This window comes from Marmota monax, unplaced genomic scaffold (genome assembly GCF_021218885.2).
Source record: "Marmota monax isolate L192 unplaced genomic scaffold, Marmota_monax_Labrador192_F-V1.1 WCK01_AAM20220418_F8-fsc00083, whole genome shotgun sequence".
NCBI classification, from domain to species: domain Eukaryota; kingdom Metazoa; phylum Chordata; class Mammalia; order Rodentia; family Sciuridae; genus Marmota; species Marmota monax.
The window spans coordinates 2684807-2705453 of record NW_026692848.1 but is presented as its reverse complement, the minus strand read 5'-3'; the positions used below and the strand labels follow the sequence as shown (position 1 = coordinate 2705453).

Sequence of the window (20647 nt, the reverse complement as noted above, 5' to 3'; positions counted from 1 at the left end):
AGGATTTGCAGTTGTTGTGGATTTGGAGTCTCCTGAGCAAGTCGCCCCACAACCAGGTGTGGACACTGCAGGGTCTTCCCTTTGCCCAGCATGGCCACCCTCCTGCCACTGGACACATATGCTTCCCAGCGCAGGCCCTTGTGGCCCACAACATCTGCCCAGGTCACCATGCATGTGGCAGGCTCGAGGAGCCCTGTTGATCAACAGGGGTAGCTGTGAGGAGATTTTGCTGAGTAAACAGGCAAGTCTTTCTTTAAATATAGATAAGTATCTTTCAAACTGAACTCAAAGAAAATGAGATTAATTTGCCTTCGGCTTTTTTAATTGCAAATGCAGAGTGAGGTGTCACCAAAGCCAGGATAACAGTCTAACGTTTGTGGGGAAGGTTGGTAGAACCCCCTTAGGCTGACTGTGGCCACTTTAGGAAGGAAGCCCTGGGAGGGGGTTTGGGAACACCAAACTCTGTCTTTGCACATCTGCTATCGTCAGTCACAATGAGTACAAACAATTGGAAAATCTTAAAAATTCACTAAAGAAGACTCTAGCCAGGAGCAGGGAGGCACTCCTATAATCCCAGCAGCTCGGGAGGCTGAGGCAGGAGGATCCTGAGTTCAAAGCCAGCCTCAGGAAAAGCAAGGGGCTAACCAATTCAGTGAGACCCTGTGTCTAAATAAAATACAAAATCCATAATTGGATGAGGCTCCGTGGTCAAGTGCCCCTGAGCTCAATCCACAGTCCTACCCACCACCCCACCAACAAAAAGAAAGCTTTAACTGGAAACAGCCCTACCCCGCGGGGCCTGGCTGTGGGGCCTGGCCGCAGTTTGTCTTTGCCTCTGTCAGATACCTGTGTATTTGGCAGGTAGGCGCTGTGGTTGAGTGTCCCCTGGGACTCGTGTTGACCTCTGCCACTGTACAAGTATGGGGCTCTGAGGGTCCTCAGGTGGATGACAGGAGTCCTCAAGGGAACGGGTAGCCCCAGTCCATTGGCCCTGCTTGCTCTGTCTCTCGTGGATTCTTCTGCTGTCCACCACAGCATGATGCACCATGACCCTCCCCAGATGCTGGCCCTTGACCTTGGACTTTCCAGCCAAAAAAAACTGTTAGTTTATAACTTGGCTTCTTTGCAGGATTCTGCGTGTAGGAACAGAAAATGGACTAACAGAGGACACAGCTGGTGGCCCATGTGAGACCACCTCCAGGTCCTCTGACATGGCAAGAGGTAGACACACCAAGGCAGCACCCAGAGCAGGTGCGCAGTCCACCCTGTGATCATATCAAGGTCAAATATGAAGGAGTCCTATTTAAGCTTCAGGAGGGACATGTTGGTGTCTCCTGGCTGCCCCAGTCCACCACTTCCTGGGACTGTCTGCCACCCGGGATGGATAACTTGCCACTAACACCCAGCGACCGGCACAGGCTACCTCTGGATTTGCTGAGCGATTTGGCAGGGTCAGAAGCTGAGTGCTGAGTCCCTCAGTGTGGGACAGCATTCAGCCTCGGGGAAGGACTGACCCTGTGGGGAGCTCATGGCTTCTGTTATGGCCAGAGAAATGGCTGCAGCGCAGGACAGCCAAGAACCTGAAATGCTGGTCTTAGAAGTAAAGAGCAACTGTGGACACATCAACACACCCAGGCCACAGGACAAAGTCCAAGTGCCTGGGGGCACCAGCAAGTGGCAAGCCACCCAGGGGCGTGTGGTGCCCTCCAGTGACAGGGTCCAAAGCATGGTGGACGATAATGTGATTTTATGGATTTGGTCTGCTATCTTGATGGCTGGCCAGGGAACTGTGGTGACAGGGGACCATGGTGACAGAGAACTGAGGAACCAGGCAGCACCAGCCCTCCAGACAGCCTCTGTGTTCACAAGCACCCACCGACCACTCTCAGTCAGTTCCCCACAAATCCCAAACCTGCCCTCCCACTCAGCTCCACATAGTCTGCCTAACCCCAACTCTGGATGGCTCTAGAACAACAGAAGAGTGACCTAAGAAGGACATGTGGCAACCCCTGGCTCTGATGGTGACAAATCTCCCCCTGGCCATCCGCCCATCCTTTCTCAGGAGCCACATGAGCTCCCTCCCCGTGAAAGGTGCTGAGCCCATTTTTCCAGTGCCCTGGTGAGGGCGGAAGCCCAGGAATGGCGTATGGCTTCCCTGGTGGCCTGGCTGCCCCTGGAGCCCCCTGGGGGTGGGCGTGGCAGTTCATGGTAAGCGTGAAGCATCCAGGAGCTCCCCTCAGCTGGCTGCTCCACTCCACAGGGAACCGTGGTGACAGGGGACCATGGTGACAGGTCTGCCATTCCGCAGACCCGGGAATGGCACAGGAGTCCTGCTGTGCTGTGTTGTGCTGGCCGGGTGAGTGAAGCCATTGTCCCTGCCTCAGGCACATGTGTGCTCTCTGACACCCTGATGAGAGGACTCAGACTGGGGCCCTTGTTTCCCAACTCTTAGGCTCAATTGTGCCCCTGACGCCCAGCGTTCTAGTCGAGCCAGACTCGTATCCTGTCCTGTGCCAAAGGATGAGACACGATGGTGACCAATGACAGAGAAGGCCGTCCCACCATGTGCCTGGCACAGGCCTCCACACCTGGAAAGGAGCCCAGTGGGGAGGTGCTGAGAGGCTGCTCGCTGGGCAAGGGCTGGGCCTGGGTCCCCAGCAGCCAGCCTGCCTCATCATGAGCAGGACACCTGGGTCCCCGGCTCCTTCTCAAGCTGCCCAATCCCTCGGCATCTCTTCCTTCTCATCTTGCCAGTCAGTTTCCCCCATGTGTCTTGTAAGCAAGTCCCTGGAATGAGGATTTCACGTTCATAACCAAGTTGCCCCAGCCCACCCCTCCCTTGTGAGATAATTTAATAAAGCTGCTCTTTTTTCTGCAATCCCTGAACAGCCATGAAGCTGGAGCACTGCTGGCCCCTCTGCTGCGCAGGGACAGAGTGGCCGGGATGTGCAGGAAGGGCATCAAGAGTGGACTTGGGGAGACGCTGTCCTCAGTGCACATCTCGGGACAGTCCTTTGGGTGCGCAGTGCAGGGCAGAGCAGGGAGCCTCAGAGAGGGAGGCTGTGACTGTGGGTTGGCACAGACTGGCTGCTGCCACTCCCATGTCACACAGAACTGCCCTCCTGGTGCACCAGCCCAGCCAAAGAGTCACCTTCAAACCAATGGTGAAGGTGAGAACTCAGAAATTAATGCAGGTCCCCTGGATGACATTACAGGAGTTGGTGGGCAAGTGGACCTCCAACACCAGACTCTGGAGCAGAGAGGGTCCCCAGAGTGCAGTGCTGGCTGGGCGTGGTCCCAGCCTATGCAGGGGAGGGCAGGCAGTGGACACCCAGGGTGCAGGGCGCACTCCACAGCTAAATGCTGTGCTCATGTGAACTGGACTTTGTCTGCAAAGGACACTCCTGTGACAATGTAACTAGGGAGCTGTGAGTAGCTACTACTTTGCGGAAGGAAATAAAGGCAAAATTCTCCTTCCTCCAGCCTGACCAGAGCCTCAGTCACATGTGCATCAGCTGCCTTCAATGTTTGGCCACTTACATGTTGACCACAGAAGGAACGCTTTGCTAAAATAACACAGAAAAAAGACACTGGTCAGCCCCTGCTCTGATAACACTGTTGCAGCACACTAGATGGGCTGAAGGCCTTTGACCCCCGTCTATGAGGCTGTCCAAATGCTCCTTAAAAATTCCAGAGTTACGTCCCTTCTTTTAATTCTTATCTTTATAATTTGTAATTTTGAGTTTTTATCTCTCTCTCTCTCTCTCTGTCTTTTTTTTTTTTTGGTTCTGGAGATTGAACTCATGGGCACTCAACCACTGAGCCATGTCCCCAGCCCTGTTTTGTATTTTATTTAGAGACAGGGTCTCACTGAGTTGCTTAGGGCCTCGCATTTGCTGAGGCTGGCTTTGAACCCATGATCCTCCTGTCTCAGCCTCCTGAACCTCTGGGATAATAGTTGTGCACCACCGCACCCAGTTTTGGATTTTTATCTTGATCAGTGTGGCAAGCAGGTTGTGTCCTTCCAAGTCACTCCATGGTGCATAGAGCAGCAGCTCTCAGGCTGAGCCTGCCCTGGGTGACTCCATGATGTGTGAAATAGCAGCTCTCAGGCTGTGCCTGCCCTAGTGACTCCATGGTGTGTAGGACAGCAGTCCTCAGGCTGCGCCTGCCCTGAGTGACTCCATGGTGTGTAGGACAGCAGTCCTCAGGCTGTGCCTACCCTAGTGACTCCATGGTGTGCAGAACAGCAGTCCTCAGGCTGCTCCTAACCTTTGATTCTCCATTTTGCAAAGCAGCAGTTTGACAAGAACTACTCTATTCTGAGTTTAAGGGCAGATATTGAGTGACTTTATTCCTGTTTGTACAAGTAAACAACCACTGTATGCCAGGCACAACCACAAGGCACAAGTTGAAATCAAATTAATCATGCCAATAAAAACGACCACCTGTGCACTTGTTGAATTAATCAGAAGCATATAGACGCAGGGACTTATCAAACTCCTTTGGGAAAACCAGGCCCACGAGCTTATAGAACACACCAGCAAACACACCTGAGCCCCAAATGAAGCAACCTCCTCACTAGAAGCCCAGAAAAGTAGGAGCACCCCAAGACTGGACACCGTGGCCTTCGGCCCCTCACCTGATCAATGGTCTTCAGCCTTGGCCAGGAAGATCACCACATTGAACAATGTCCGAATCTCTGTCCTCAGGCTTCCGCACAGTGCGGATTATTTCTCCTACCTGTGATGAACACGTGTGGCCCACTCCAAGCTGACACTTAGAGTTAACAGTCCATGTTGACACTTTGAAACTGCCATCTTGGGGACCTCAGCCTAGAATCAGCCCCTGTCCTTTGACAGCTCTGTGCCCCAGCTGGTTCCTAGTCTTTTCTGACACCTACAGTGACTCTCTGCATTTGGATCTACTCTCTGCAGCCTCCTGGACCCCTGTGGCTGCCTTACCCCTTCCTTAGCCTTTCTGTAACATGACATATATACATATATAAAACAGTGTGACTTGAATGTTTCAGATATTAGAAATTAAGATTGGAATAAAAGAGCCTATGATTCCTGGGTTTGGTGGCACACGTGTATAATCCTAGAGTCGTGGGAGGCTGAGACAGTAGGATTGTAAGCTCAAAGGCAACCTCCACAATTTATGAGGCCCTAAGCAACTTAGTGAGACCCTATCTCAAAAAATAAAAAGGCCAGGGGTGTGGCTCAGTGTTTAAGCGCCCCGGGGTTCAATCCCCAATACCAAAAGAGCCTGCGGTTGCCTGGCTTATGATGCCAGGTGACCCACAAGTGTTCAGTGAACTGCCATCGATGAAAATGGCGAGGCCTGACATTAGCTGGTGATGTCAGGATCTGAGACCATCATGCTAAATGAAATGAGCCCATGCCCCCAACCAAAGGCCGAATGTTCTCTCTGATGTGCAGACACTAACCCACAGTGAGGGAAGGGTGAGGAAGAACAGAAGCTCATTGAATCAGACAAAGGGGAAGGCCAGGTGGGGGACGGGAATGGAAGGGCAGTAGAGAGGATGGACATCACTCTCCTGAGTTCATGTAAGAATACACGACCAGTGAAACTGCACGTACAATACGTCAAAATACTGTCATGTATATCTAAAAAGAACAAATTAACAAAATTAAAGAAAAAAGGAAGTGGTGTCGCTTGAGCACTTACTGTTATTCAGCAAATCCTGCCACTGTGGACGCTGCAGCGCATTTGGTGGATGTTAACGGCAGCGTGCTCACCATGTCAGTGACCAAGGGTTGCTCGATCTAATGTTTTGAAATAACCGACTCTGGGCCTTTCTGACCTCTGTCGTTGTGTCCTATTTAACTGACTTCTGCTGAGCCACTCTGCCTAACTCTATGCACATGCTCCGTGAGCCCTTGGCAGTCTGGACCTCGCTGAGGTGGGTCCTGGCAGGGCCTCTGAGTCTGCTCCCCCACGGTACGAAGCTGGGCCCTGTGCATGATGCCGAAGAGCCTGTGCGCGGGTGGCCCTGGCAAGGAGCTCAGCTCCGCTGTGCCTCAGTCCCGCCTTACCTTGTGCTGCCGACTAGACTGCCGAGAGGCTCAAGAGGCTCGTCCTCCCTGCCCCGGGGCAGCCGTTAGTTTGCACAGCAGCCCGAGCCTCCGGGGTTGTGGAGGACAGGAAGGCGCGGCCTGCAGGAATTGTGCAGGGGACCAGCTCTCAGACAGCCCCGCACACCACCCCCCACTCCAAGCAGAGGGCACGCTGCCCCGGTTGGCTTCAGCAGCAGGTGTGTGCCTGGGTCCCTGCACAGGTGTCCTGAGAGAAGGTGCAAATGTGCAGAGGAGAAGGAAGGGGGCGAGGGCACCCCCAGAGCACCCACACGCCACGGCGGGCTGCCCTCCCTCCTCGTAGTTCTGGGCATAGGGGCAGCGGGACTTTCCCCAAGCAGAGGCCACCTGAGAAGAGGACCTGAGGGGCAAAGGAAAGGGCCAAGAAGAGGAGGAGGAGGAGGAGGTGGTAAGATGATGAGAGGAGACACAGCAGAGGGCGGCCAGCTACACACACCCGAGTGAGGCGCTGGGCAGAGCCGGCAGCAGCGGGGACAGCCCGGGCTGGCCTCCTCTCGGCCCTTCCCTCTACGGCTGCCCCAGGGCAGATGCTACAGAGAGTCCAGACCACAGCTCAAGTGAAACAGGAAGGCAGAAATAAGGGGGGGCGGGGAATCCCGGGTTACCAACCTGACCTGGCTTGAAGGTTTCTGCCCCAGTGGACAAACCTCACCTCCGCCTTCTTGTCCAGAGAAACAAAAAGGCTGGACTAAGGACCATTCGGATTTCAGTAAAGCCTGCTCTTCTCACATCTGATGCTTCTCAAGTTGCTTGTGCCGGGTGAGTACAGTAGGCAGCAGGAAGGAGTGGACGCTCACGTCCTGCCATTGGAGTCGGATCTGCAGCCTTACAGAGCATCGGGTCAGGGACCGGGTATGGGCAAAGGTGTCCCACTCAAAATCCACACGTGGAAGCTGTAATTCCCCGTGTGCTCTGTCGGCGCCAGTGCCTTGACAAGGTAATCAAGCCTGGGTTGGGTCACAGGTAGACTCTGAGCAGAGGGGACTGTATCCTTTTAAGAAGAGGAAGAGACACCAGAGGCCCTGTGAGAAGCAAGCCCAGGGGACAGGCCCACACCTCCATCTTGGACTCGCTGCCTCCAAAACCATGAAAAAAAAAAAATGTCTTTCAGGTCACCCAGTCTGTGACCCTCTGTTATGGTGGCCTGAGCAAACACAGCAACGGCTGTCCTGAAGAACGACTCAAAAGAAATCGTCCTCAAACCAAAATCATTGCTCTTGGCAACTGATATCAATCACACCTTTTAACAAGCGAGGGCGTTCAGTCCTGCAGGGAGCTGGTCCAGTCAGTTTGCCTCTCCTGTGCTCCTCGTCCAGGAGAAATGCATGAGAAGTTCCAGAGGAACAGCCAAATTATTCTGGGCTCCTCCCAGGCTGTTGTGCTTCAAGTAAAATAGTCTGCATTATTCATTAGCTTGTTCCTAAGTCACAACACACTGAACTACATACAGTTGGCGCTTAACCAGGGTCCACATGTCCTTGGTCCTTGGAGCCAGCCCCTCCACTCTGTAATACGGTGACAGATATGGAGTGAGGTACGTTATTAAGTCCCTACCTGGGAAGCACTGAATCACAACACAGAGCTGACTGTGGCAGTTCTATAACGTGGTCCGGGAAGGAGAACTCGGGGTCGCGGCAAGGCCACCCAGACGCCAGCACCATCTCTTCCAGGCAATGCTGGGCCGGTGGCCATGAGGCTGGAGCGTGATCTTTTTCATTACTGTGGTCAGTGCCTCATGCTCTCCCTGCCACGTGGACGGTGCTACGGTTTGAATATGAGGTGTCCCCTAAAAGCTCCTTTGACAAAGCAGGAGTGTTCAGAGGTGAAATGACGGAGACAATGAGAACTGTAACCTAAGAGTGGATTAATCCATTTGGTGGATTAAACATTTGAATGAATTACTGGATGCCAGCTGTGGGCAGGTGGGACACGGCTGAAGGAAGAAGCTCACTGGGGGTGTGACTTCGAGATTTATATTTTGTCCCTGATGCCCCTCCCGGTCCTTTCCAGGCTGCTGTGTCCTGAGTCGCTTTCCTCTTCCGCCAGAAGTTCTGCCACACCTCAGGCCCAGAGCCGTGGGGTCGGCCACCGTGGACTGAGCTTCTGAAACCATGAGTCCCAAATAATTTTTTCCTCTCTAAGTTGTTCTAGTCAGGTATTTTGGTCACAGCAATGAAGAGTTGGCTGACAGTAGGGGTATAACCACCTAGAAGAAGTGGCTCTGATCTTGCCAGAGGGCAATGGGATCTTTCATGATAGGACAAGTAGGGAAACTGTCATATTTTCTGAGTCCCGTCTTATATTTCTTGCAGTATAAAGGGGTTTCCAAGCCTGGCCACAACTTGAGGCCCCTCCTGCCCAAGACCCTTCCCAGATATACTAAATTAGAATCTCTGGGCCTGGGAAATCTGTATTTGGAAGTGTTTCCTGGTAGTTGACAGCAGCTAGCGAGTGCCCACGGAAGGCTGGGGAACTGATGTGTCCTGGGAAACCAATGGTTCTCCAAGTGGTGGCCTGAAGATAGTCGAGGGTCACCAGCCCCTTGGGATCTTTTATTTCAAATGCAGTGTCAATAGATAAAACCCACATGGACAAAGACTCTTGTTCCTCTCAATATTGTGTTGGAGTGTAAAGGAGTCTTCAGGCCAGAAAGTTTGAGAACTATGTCTTACATTTACAGTTTGAGTGTACTGATCCCTGGGGTTTAGGCCAGTGTTCGAGCAGATGTGGACTACTTCCTAAAGACTCTCCCAGCCTGGCAGGTCTGCCTGTGATCCACCTCCACAAGCCCAACACAGTCAAGGTACAACTGAGTCCCACCCCACTGGCTTTCATCAAGGGCTGGCAGAGCAGGAAAGTGTTGTAGGGACAGACAAGGCCAGGCACCCAAGACGGCAGGAAATAGTTTTATTTGGCTGCAGCCAGGCTCAGAGGGCACAGCTTTTGCTGTAATCAATCAATCCCCCGAACCCCGAGTTCAGGGAGTTTCCGAGTTTTATCCCCAGCATGTAAGGGGAGGGGCTCAGAAGTTCACAGTCTGCAGAAGTTCACATGAAATCAGCTATTTCTCTCACTGTTCTGGGCAAGTTAACTCTTCAAGGACAACACCTGAGAAGGGGGAGCCTCTTCTCCCCTCTCTTTCCTCCCCTGTCAGCTGTTACCATGGGCCCATTTGTAACTTATCTTAAAAATGTAGACATCTCTGTGAAGCCCAGCTCAAGGCCAGAGGCCTTGTTTGCACATTTCTTCAAAGTACTATACTGGAGACGTTTGTGATAACTAGTAAGGGGGTGTCCATCACCTGGAGTGCTGGTATCTTCTCGGCCAGTGGCCAAGTAAGCAGGGTGACATGAAAATAGGAAGTTTATCTACAATGGACTCTTTTGCTGACAGTCCTAAAATCAGCCATGGTGAAGAGGGCTTTTCTGTGGAGAAAGGGGGTGCCCCTTCACAAGCATTCATACGTCTTGGAGACACTGCATTTAAGGACATGAGGTCTATGACTGGTGTTTAAACATCTACTATGATTTTTTCTAAAATGTCTCTTATAACATGTTTCTTGTTATTAAATGTTGAGATTATATAATACATTACTTCTAACTTTGCATCTGCTACCATGAAACTCAGAACCACATTTTTGTCTTCAGGAAATAAATGAGATATGGCAGTAAAACACAATAGCCTAGTGCTGGGGTTGTGATGTGTGAGGCCCTGGGTTCGATCCTCAGCACCATATAAAAATAAATAAATAAAGGTACTGTGTCCAACTACATCTAAAAATAAATAAATATTAAACAACAACAACAATAACAACAACAAAATACCCTCCCTGCCCCCCAGTCCCAGTTCTGTGGATTGAACTCAGGGTCTTGAGAATGCCAAGCCGCTGAGTTCTTCTCCCAGATCAGCCGACATTTTTATTCTTTAATACCTACGGGAGTGAAAGAGCAGCCCCACCAAAGGTGCACATAAGAGTGTCAGAGAGTGGTATTTTTTGAGCAGACAGTGAGAAATCACAGTTGACTTGAGTGGAGACAGCAGGCGCTTTCTGAAGTGTACCCTTTACCTCATACCAGGATCATGGATGCGTTACCACCCTCCTAGACGGAAGAGGAAGCAGACACAGAAGGTTAAGGAGACAGCTGGCGAATGAATGACAGCATCGGCATTAACTCTGGTCTCCAAAGCCCAGCTTTCCCGGGGTGTGGAGCCTTCTCCCTCACGCTACAGGAGATGCTCAGCCCCTGGGGGGTACACCTGAGGTCACCGTGGCAGGCCTTCCCATCAGTACCTGCCCAGAAGCATCATCACTGGTCTGAGATATGTTAACCTGGGCTTTTCCCACAGGTGACAAAGGCTTCCATATACACTGATGTTAATGCAAAATTGTTCTTTTCTTTCATTAGAGAGATTTCTATTTTAGGATTTTCTTTGAATGATACACTACACTTGGCTGAAACTACCATGCTGAAACACAAAGGTAGAAAATCATGATCTTGGAGGAAGTTCAACCTGTCCAGATCCTGCAGATGGCCCGCTGGAAATTGAATAGCTCAATTTATGGAACTGTTAAATTTCTGACAAACCACAGAACTAAATTCCTGACACTTTGGCATCCACTTTGTCTAAAGAAAAGCAGAGCAACACAAATACCTATCTTAAAGCTCCAGGTATTCTCTAAATCCATGGAATGAAGTTTTACATGGTCAGTCTTCAGAACTGACATGCGCAGAGATACAGGTACAGTGCTGTCCCCTGCCTCACATGCAAGGTGGCCCCTGGCTGGAAGTCGGCCTCACTCCCTCCTATTGGACAATCTAGTCGCGGGAGAATTTGATAATACTGGTAGGCATGTACACACACAGAGATGGGGGACATTTTTTTCCAATCACACTTCTAGAGATTCTTTCATTATTTTTTTTCTACATGGACCCAAAGATACAAAGACAAAGCATACTTATTAAGCAATATTTCCCCTTTGTCATATCTAATAGCCTCAGCTGATATTCAAATGGAACATTTACTTTCTGATTCATATTAACCTATTAGATTCTGATTGATATAACCAGTTTGAAACTATCCTAGGCAAAAGCAACGTGTTTTAATGAGTGTATATAGGAGTTCTTCATCTGGGATCTGTGAGCTTTAATTTATATGAAATACATATAGATCATGTAATTTTCTTGCTATGTGGTACATTTTTCAGGAGCATATTTGGAATATTGCCTTCATGAGGATTTGTGAGTCCTCAAAGTTTAAGTGTCATTGCATATTTGGCTTTGCCTTCTCAGATCATATTCATTGTTAGAATCCTTGAATCCAAGTGATTTCAGGTAGTGAAATCAGTTGCCCTCAGCCAACCCCTGGAATCCTGGGCCTGAGGCGAGCACCACTCTTCATACTCCAGAGATCTCTCTCTGTCCTGCGTTCACATCCTCCCCATGAGACAAACAAGCCGTTGAGTTTCTTTTTTATTTAATGAGACAAACAAGCCATTGAGTTTCTTTTTTATTTAAACAGTAAGAAATTGTAGCACAGTGACTTAGCAAATGTTCTCAACCAGGAACACGTCAGGAACAGCAACAAACAGACCTTACACATCATGTACACACCTCTGGTCAACCAGGGCGACAAACATCCCCCTCATCTGCCCTTAGATTGAAGGCAAGGCGCACAAACCCTAGGGCACAAATGCAGATTGGAGAGATGTGCTAAAATGTGGCCAGTTAAGAAAGACAGGGCTGGGGGCCTGGAGGAAGAAAGAGGGGAGAGAAAATAAAACAAAGAGAGTGACAGCGTCTTTCAGGTGGGTGTGGGGACATTGAGGCAGAAAGACGCCTTGTAGGCTGGTCCCCTTAGGAGGCCACCAGAAAAGTCTTCAGAACACAGATGTTCCCATGAGCAAGCGCAGCAAACAGGGTATGTTAACTACTGGTGCCGCCAACCTGGTGGGCCACTTGAGCTCAGGCATCACCGACTCCACCTGCCCCACTTCCCCCCACTCAGCAAGCCCTCCTGAGCTGACCTTCACCCAAGTTCCTGGAGGACAAAGACATTTATGGCACATGGGTGTCTCCAATTTACTTTGGCCAGTATTGCTAATTTTTCTCTTTTCTTAGTATTAGTATGTTCATTTTAGGTAGAATAAAATCTATTTCTCTGCTTTTGGACAGGGGTCAGAAAAGAGGAATTGCTCAGTGGGTGGGGTTTTGTTTGTGTAACTCATCTGGTGGCTGATCTAGCTCCCACTGAAGTCAATGTCTCATGTCTGATGGAATTTGTGCCTAGAACTTGAGAGAGAGAGAGAGAGAGAGAGACTAAGATAAATATTAGAGCAAAGATCACCACAAGAAAAATATAAAATTAGTTTCTAAAAATGTAAGGCTTCAATTTAAAATATAATTTAGACTTGACACATTAAAATCTAACAACACTAAACTTGTTATTGAGTATTACAAAATAAGTAAAAAATTGAGGTAGTGCATTACTCTTCTACAGCCAACTTATCTGATCATGTCTCCTTGTTTCCTTCTTGTCCTTAGAGTTCAATGCACTCAGATGCATGGAAGAAATGTCCTGCATTCGGCATCCAGTTAGTGGGGAAGGGCGGGGCTACTGAGACAGGTGTCTCACCCTTAATTCAAATAATAAATACAATTTTAAAACTCACTCGTTACATCGGTACAAAGCCACCATGTCACTGATTTACTCACAGTGATAAAAAACACCAAAACATGTACACACCTCCCCCTTACCCCCAGGGACTTCCTGCTTCCCTCCAAATCAACTGATCCTCCCTGCCTCCTGGTGCCACCACTCTTGGCCCGGTGGCTCTTTCCTTCCCTGGCACAGGAGACATTTTGTAAGCCTTCAAACAAAGACCACATTTTTAACAAAAGCCCAGTCTTACTCCTGCTCCCGCCTCAATCCAGCTATTAAATAATTCCCCAAACTGCTTCAGGGAACAGGCGTGCATGACTAAGTGTGTGTATGTGGCAGTGTGCTTGGGTGGGAATGATTTGAATATGTGTGCATGAGCACACACGTATGTGTGACTGTGAAAATGTGACTCGCATGGGTGTGAGATTGTATATATGTGTGTGCATGTGTGCAACTGTGCATGTGTGTCTGTGGGAGTGTGCATAAGTGTGTGATTTGTGCATGTACTGATGAGCATGCCTGCGAGAGTGCCTGTGCCTGTGTGTGACTATGTATATGGGAGTGTGCATAAGTGCTGGTTTTTGCATGAGTCTGCATGCGTGTGACTGTGTGATTGTGTACATGAATGTGTGTGTGCCTGTGTGGGGGCCAGTGTGATGCACACCCGGCCTGCAGAGCACAAATCTGTGACAATCCACCTGTGCAGGGACAATGGGGCAGTGCTTCCCCAGACAGCTCATTGACAGGACTCCTGAGGCTGGAAACTGGAGCACTGTTCCCCAGCTTTCCAGCTCCCAACGTTGGAAGAGAGCAAAATCATAAACGTAGCACCATGTCCCACTTTCACAATGGCAGGCACCCTCTGTGGCCACCCACCCTCACAGTGTGGTCACCTACAGAAAGAGGAGGGGTATGCGGGGGTGGGGTGAGGGAGGCAGAGCACGGGGCAGTGGGGCTCTGGGACCTGAAGGAATCCTGGTGGGAGCTGGGACATCTTCACAGCTGCCTACTCCCCCATGAACTGCAAGGACAGCTGAGAAGCCAGGAGGAGGCCCAGAGGTACAGAGGGTGGACTTCTGAGATAGAGGCCACATTGTGCAGGAGAGAACACTCGTCTGGCTGGTGAGTGGAGTGGGCAGGAGGTGGGCTGTGGGAGCTGGACAGGGCTGTCTGTTTGTCCCACGAGTGCCTACTTGGCATACAGGTGCCCACGAGGTGGACGGTGGATGTCACATGAGGCGTGCTTTTCCCCCCAGTGCGTCCACTTGGGGCAGGTGTGCTGGAGGTCGGCCTCAGGAGGCCGTCCAGTCCCCGCAGGCCTACCTGGTCCGCGTTCCCAGGTGGAGCCCTGAGTTCAGGAGGAGGAGGTGGGCGTGTAGGCCATCCTGCGGCACCAGGCTCAGCTGGCTCACAGCGTGCTCAGGTGCGGCAGCGTGTCCAGGCGCCCTGTGCGGTCCCGCGCAGCAGCCGCAGACTCCACGCCACGCAGCCACTCGGTGCATTTGCGTACCAGACCCTCATCCACCACCTCGGTCTCCTCCTCGTACTCCACATCGTCATACTTGTGCCGCTCGTTGAGCAGCGATACCTTGAGCACCGGGCGCAGGTCCGCGGGTCGAGGGCCGGGCACCGGGGTCTGTAGACCGCCAGGCAGCAGCGGGGCGCGGGGCGGCGTGCGGCGCCCAGGGCCCGCGGCTGGGGGCGCGTCGGGACCGCTGGTGGCGCCGCCCCTCCGCAGGCCGGTGGCCCTGGCCCGGGGGCCCGGGGCGAGGGGGCGTCTGGGGTCGGCCGAGGGCGAGGGGAAGGGTCTGCGGGGCCGAGCCAACAGCTGCTTCTCCAGGTGGCGCCTCTGGATGACCAGGATGGCCTCGGGGGTGAGGCTCAAGGAAAAGCGCATGCCGTCGTCGGGCCCGGCCACCGCCCCCGTGAAGGTGGCCCCCGCCGGGCCGGTGCCGGAGCCGACGAGCCGGGGCGTGGCGCCGGTGGCCGGCGTCCCCGCGCGGCCGGGCGAGGCCTGGAGAGGGGCGCGCGCAGGGGTCGGCGGCTGCGTCCTGCCGGGACAGGGGCCGCGCCGGGCGGGAGGCCTCTTCAGGGTGGCGGAGGGCCAGGAGCTGGAGAGGAGCACCTCCGGCCTCTCGGGGGGCCTCCTCTTCTTCTCCCCTGCTGCTGCGGCGGCGGCGGCGGCGGGCGGCGAGGACGAGGGCGGCGCGCAGGGCCTCCCGGGCAGCGGGCGCGCGGCGGGGACCCGCGGGGCCGGGGCGGGGGGCGGCGGCACCGGCGGGAAAGGCATGGTGCCGCCGAGCGGGCGGATCATCGGTGCCCTGGAGGGAGAGGGGCGGGTCTCGGTCACCGAGCGCCGAGCGGAGCCGGGCGCCCCGCGGGGTCCAGCGACCTGCGCCCCCCGCAGCTGTGGCCAAGGCGGCCCCGAACGCACTCGGCACCCACCTGCGTCCAGCCGCAGCATCGCCGGCTTCCTCACATCCCCGCGCCCAAGCCCCGGGACTTCGAGCGAAGGCGCCTCCCACCCCTTCCCTCCTGCGGCCGGGGCTCCCCCAACCCAGCGTTCCGGGGCTGGACGCTGCGGGCGCCGCCCGGTCCACGCCACCGAGAGGCGCCGGGCCGGGCGGCCGGGCGGCGGGAGGAGGGGCCGGAGCACCGGCCGAGGACGCGGGCCGCCGAGCCCCGCGCGGCGCCGGGCTGGAGTCCCCGCCGACTGTTGAGCGCCGGAGACAAAGTGCCCGGCCGCGCCCCGCGTCTCTCGGCGGCCCTCCCGGGTCCGAGGTCGCGCTCAGTCCTCAGCAGCGGGAAGCAGGCGCCCGGGGAGGCGGATGGCTCCTAGGTCGTCGGTGGAGCCCGCGTACGTGGGAGAGAAAACCTTTTTAAGATGGTGGGAAAGAAATCGCGGGTCAATCTGGCAGTGCCACATTCCGGCATCACAAAGAGGGCTGGCTGGAACAGGGGCGGGGCGGCAGGGACGGTTCCAGCCAGTCACTCTCGTTTTTGTTTTTGTTTTGCGGTGCTGGGGACAGAACCCGGGGTCTTGGCATCCTGGCCACTGGGCCCCGCCCCTGGCCTGTAAGTCACTTTGGTTTCACTAACTGTAATGCCACTCCTTAAAGTTTTAGAATTAAAAGCGTAACTTGGTATCTACAAACAGGCAGAACAGTTCAGTTTCAGTCATATAATGACATAGGAAATATCAGACATCAAGTTGTTTTAATGAGTGATTATTGCAAGCAAGACAGTATTTTATCCCTACAGCTAATCAGTATGAGTAAGACAAATCTTTACCATCAACTTAAATTCTGGTTGTGGAGATGTAACATTCCTACAATATTCAAGTGCGCGCTGAATAAACTAACAATTCTACAGTTACAAAACACCGCATCCAAGTTTCAAACATAGGTGCAGCCCCTGCAGTACTTAACCTCAATTGTTCACATATCCCAAAAATACTTTTCCATCAGACCTGCTTTCCTGGGCAAACCTGGGTCCATAACCAGGTTGTGTGATGGTTATAGACCTACATTAGCTCAGAGCATATGTGAACATGGGTAAACTCAATATGCCCAACAGTCATACCAGGGTGGCACCCCCCACCACCCCCATGGCTGCACTGGGGAACTGGATGGCTGTGGACACAGGGCAGATAAGGAAACTTGATAGGTGGAAGAAACATTTCTCACCAGAGCCTGGTGGTAGTTTAGGCCCCACAACTTTCACACAGCACTTCCAAACAACCTCACAACCACATGCAGTCCACGGACTGCAAAGACAGCTCCAAGACAGGCCTCCAGCTCACAGGGGCACTCCCATGCCACTCAGAGCAGCCAGCCTCTGCCCCTGTGCCCAAGTACTAACATGATCATAGTTTAGGTTTTAAGATTATTTTCTAGGTGGCTGCAGACTGACAGTTTTGTGCCAGGAGAGGACTAGGGGGCAAGAGGTCAGCTGCCATCTCTTGGGCACAGCCAGAAAGGCAGGGACTACAGAGAAAAATCGACCGATGGCTGATGTCTGGACATCATGTGCAGACCCCAGCTGTTCAAAAGCTGTGCTGGCATCAGTGATGGTGTGCAGAATTCAGAGTCGGCCTCTCTCAGTGGGCTACAGGTTAGTCCCTAACCCTCAGAGGTTTCAGCAGATTGTCTGGCAGGAGGGCTGCAGGTGGGGTGGCCGGGCAGGCTCCTAATACTAAGAGCTAATGTGTACTGACAGAATATGAGAGTGCTATGTAGCAAGCACTCTCCTGGGAAAGTGGGGCCTATAGATGGGAGGCACCACCCAATATCACCCAGCTCTAGAGGGATGGCAGAGACTCACACTGGGGAATGTGAGACCAGAGCGAGATTAACTAGCATTCTAACGAGAAGGCAGAGTCAGGTTATGGACTGAGACCCCCACAACCTGGTAGGCGGGGTTCACTCAGTCCATTCCTGACCAGCAAAAGCCAAACACAAAATGTGTTGGACTGATGCCCACGAGGACCAGACCAGGAACCGGGATTCCCCCCAGTCCTCTCAGCTCGCCCCAGTGATGGCAGCTGGACCTGGGAGGCTGTCCGTGTGCCTATCACTTGAGAGGCAGAGAAGGACATGCCAAGTGTCTTGTCACCAACACCTGACTCTGAGCACCATTCAAATGACAGTAGCCCTTGTCCCCTGCCCAGCTACCTCTGCTACTTGAGACCTTGGGCCCTCTGAGGTTAGGACAGTGGGTTGGCCTGTAGGCAGGGAGGGAGAACAGTGTGTCGCTGGCTGCAGGCTCCGCACCGACTGTTACAGAATCCGTTATGCGTTCCATTTGGTCAGTGTGGACAGCTAGTGACAGTTACAGCAAGGACAGTTACTTTCAGTACATCTGTCCTGAAATTAAGTTTGGTCACTCGAAAAGGTGACCAAACTTGATTTCAGGACAGATGTACTGAAAAGTGATCAGTGTCAAGAAGTCCAGTCAACTTATAATTTACATGGAATTTTTTGTAATGTGCCCAGAGCACAAGGAAGGCACAAGTGTCCAAGTGAACTGGAGAACTAGAATTCTGAGGTGAGCCTGTGTCTCCAGGTCACCACTGTTCACTTGGTTACAAGAGCCCATCTCCAAAATATGTGATCGTGTTCCTCCAGAGGTTACTAAATTTACTATCTCAAATAAGCTGGTTGATTGGAAAGATCAGGTAACAAAATCAAATATATATCTTTAGATCTGTGCATATTTTTGTCATTTAATTTTCAAATTAAGTTTCTTTTACTTTCACATTTCAAATATAACAGTAACAATAATTATTCACAATTGGGAAATTATTCTGTCAGAGTAAAGACTTTTAATTACAAGGTTTAAGACACTTCCAGAATGAGTTTAATATTCATGGAGCAAATTTCGGTCACTGGAATATAATACCAGAAAGATTATATTCAGGCCCATATAAGTCAGAGAGAGAGGCCTTTGCACAGGTGTGAACTACTGGCTCTGGAAGACCAAGGGGTGTGATGACCCTGCACTGCCAACAAAGGCCATGGATGGAAGGCACTGGACACACTGCCTGGACCATAGAAATGATCCGCAGTACACGTGGGCCACCGCAAACACATAAGCTGGCTGCTCCGTCTGTGACCACCACAATTACCAGTGAATAAAATTAGGGCTGGTAAACACAGTCATAATACCAAGAAATTAACAATTCTAAAAACCAATTTTCCCCATTAATTCAACTGCTTGGTTTATTAAGGCATAACATTTAAATGCAGACTCAGAAAAACTAAAAATATCTCAACACCTTATTTTTCTAACTATCTCCTTTTCCCATAGGCTATATTTCATTTCAGTCAAATCAAAATTAAATCTGAATTTTAACATAGGAAAAGCAATTCAAAGCACCATTCCCTGGTGATTTCAATTAATTCCATCATACTCTACATACAAACAGTGAACACTCTTCCATGAGGGACTGGCAATTCAACTTGCTCCCTTGTTCTCCACAGAAGCATCTAGTTTTATGTTCTCTAACTAGCTTACCTGAAAGCTAAACTGGGTGTGGATCAGCTGGGATTACCTAGCTGGCGCGGCTGTTGCTGCTTCTGGACAACCCCACTGTCCACCTCTAGTGGGGACACCAATGGAGCGTCTGCAAATCCAAGAAGTTCTGAGAGGCTCTGCACAGGCACGGCGGACAGGTAAGTGTCTCAAAAACATTTTCATACCTAGTTCTTTTTTAAAATTTTGTTTTAGTTATAGGTAGACACAATACCTTGACTTTATTTAATTTATATGTGGTGCTGACGATTGAACCCAGTGCCTCACACATGCGAGGTGAGTGCTCTGCTGCTGAGCCCCAGCCCCAGCTCCTAGTTCTGTATTTCAATTGATGGTTTAATCAGCATTTAAAGGAAAGAGGAGAGCAAGGTCCATGTTCTCTTAGGCCACACCAGTCTAGGGATAAAGGAGATGAAAGAAGTTTGTAAAGGCCAACAGGAGCTGCCCCTTCACTCTGCTCCACTCTGGTGCTGGTCCCGGCCCTTATGACACTTGGCCTCCAGCTCCATTCAGAGTTCAGCTGCCGCTGACCTTCAAGAGATGGGCCTCCGGTGTTCATGCAGATGTTAACCTTCTGGGGATGCTTTGAGGACCTAGGAAAAGTAATGAAATGCTACACAGAGAACACAGAATTTTGCACACAATGTGAGGAATGAGGGAACCATGAAACCCCCAAAACCTATCAGTGAATTCCAGTTGTGAGCCCTAGACATGAGTTTTTCACAGGAAGGCTCCTTGCTCTCACGTGAACTGAGCGAGCTCAGCCAGACACAGACCCGGGAAAACATCAACGTGTGTACTTGCCAGGTATGATCCCTGCTCATGCTGTTGGCCAGAGGAGAACTGGCTACAAGGAAGGAGAAGCACTGTGGGTGCAGAAGAGAAAAAGCAGGGGTGGGGACAGGTCATGCACAAGGCAAACACCATTTGAATTTTAAAGTCTTTCAGGAAATGAAAACACACACACTTTCCAGTGGGGTTCCCAATTGGCTCTCTTCCCAGTGCATGGTTCCTGCAGCCTGCAGATGGGGATGGAGACGATGACTCAAAGGTAGAGCAGAGCACAGTGAAAGCAGACAGACAGACCTCTAGTAGACCTTGGACTCGCAGCTCCACATTTGCAAGGCTGTGGCAGGGCCATGGTGTGGAAAAGCAGGTCCCTGGGGACCATGTGGCTGCTTTCTCCCCATGTATACTGAGAACTAAATTCTCTTATTTTCATGACTCCTGTCATCTGTAATTGTCTAAAACAACTCTTCTCATTGACAGGGTTTCCTGCAGCCTTTCCTCTACTTGCACTCCACACATACTGGACTGGACTCCTCTGGCTCTTCCTCTGGCGGTCACTGCCTCATCCTGCAGCTGGTGAGCTGCACTCTGCACCCCATAGCAGCACCCCTGTGGTACCTCTGCAATAGGATGTCTTGGGTCTCCTCCAAGCACCAAGGCCAGGTGCTGGACCTGATGATGCCCCATAGCATGCCCTTCTGCATGAATGAAGGTGGGCGTTGGCCAGTGACTTCCACAGTCCTTGGGGGTCTGACCTGGCTATTCCCCCCAAACTCCCAAGACCACCCACTTTTTCACTCTGGCAACACCCAAGCCCTGTGCTTCCTCCGCCTTCACTATGCTATGGTGCTATGGTGCATAGGACTGCTCGCTGCCCCACCCTTCTCTGCACTAACCACACAAGAACAATCCTCCCACGGCCCTTTGCAGGCCTTTCCCCTAACTCTCAACACACAGCCTTCTCGTTACACTGCTATGCTTACAGTGCCCAAGCCTTTCCCTGTAAATCCATTCCTGTTGGCCCCTGACCAGGCGAGGGTCAACCC

At 51.8% G+C, this 20647-nt stretch overlaps 2 protein-coding genes and 1 long non-coding RNA gene across 13 annotated transcripts in view; 1 reads left to right on the top strand and 2 right to left on the bottom strand.

The window, feature by feature from the left end:
* LOC124095914 (uncharacterized) overlaps positions 1-7744 on the bottom strand; it is an 83031-nt gene extending 75287 nt beyond the window's left edge. For 5 of the 11 annotated variants that reach the window (XM_058580932.1, XM_058580923.1, XM_058580927.1 and 2 more), the window contains exon 1: positions 6772-7740. The gene's annotated coding sequence lies outside the window, so the exon portion shown is untranslated. The other 6 variants (XM_058580931.1, XM_058580930.1, XM_058580928.1 and 3 more) reach the window with 5 other exon arrangements.
* Positions 7745-11614: 3870 nt separating this feature from the next.
* Prr18 (proline rich 18) lies at positions 11615-16723 on the bottom strand. The gene is made up of 2 exons (XM_046449305.2): positions 15225-16723; positions 11615-15100 (listed from the first exon to the last, which is right to left on the bottom strand). Exon 2 carries the CDS (start codon positions 15091-15093, stop codon positions 14188-14190), a length of 906 nt encoding a protein of 301 aa, XP_046305261.1. The 5' UTR covers positions 15094-15100; positions 15225-16723; the 3' UTR covers positions 11615-14187.
* The window catches only part of LOC124095895 (uncharacterized), a 5653-nt gene continuing 453 nt past the window's right edge, over positions 15448-20647 (top strand). Inside the window, exons 1-2 of the long non-coding RNA XR_006852680.2 lie at positions 15448-18952; positions 20082-20313. This is a non-coding gene — a long non-coding RNA (uncharacterized LOC124095895). The remainder of the gene's footprint in view (positions 18953-20081; positions 20314-20647) is intronic.

Coding starts and splice junctions, on each gene's coding strand:
- Prr18 (XM_046449305.2), bottom strand. CDS start 15,093: ATGATCCGCCCGCTCGGCGGCACCATGCCTTTCCCGCCGGTGCCGCCG.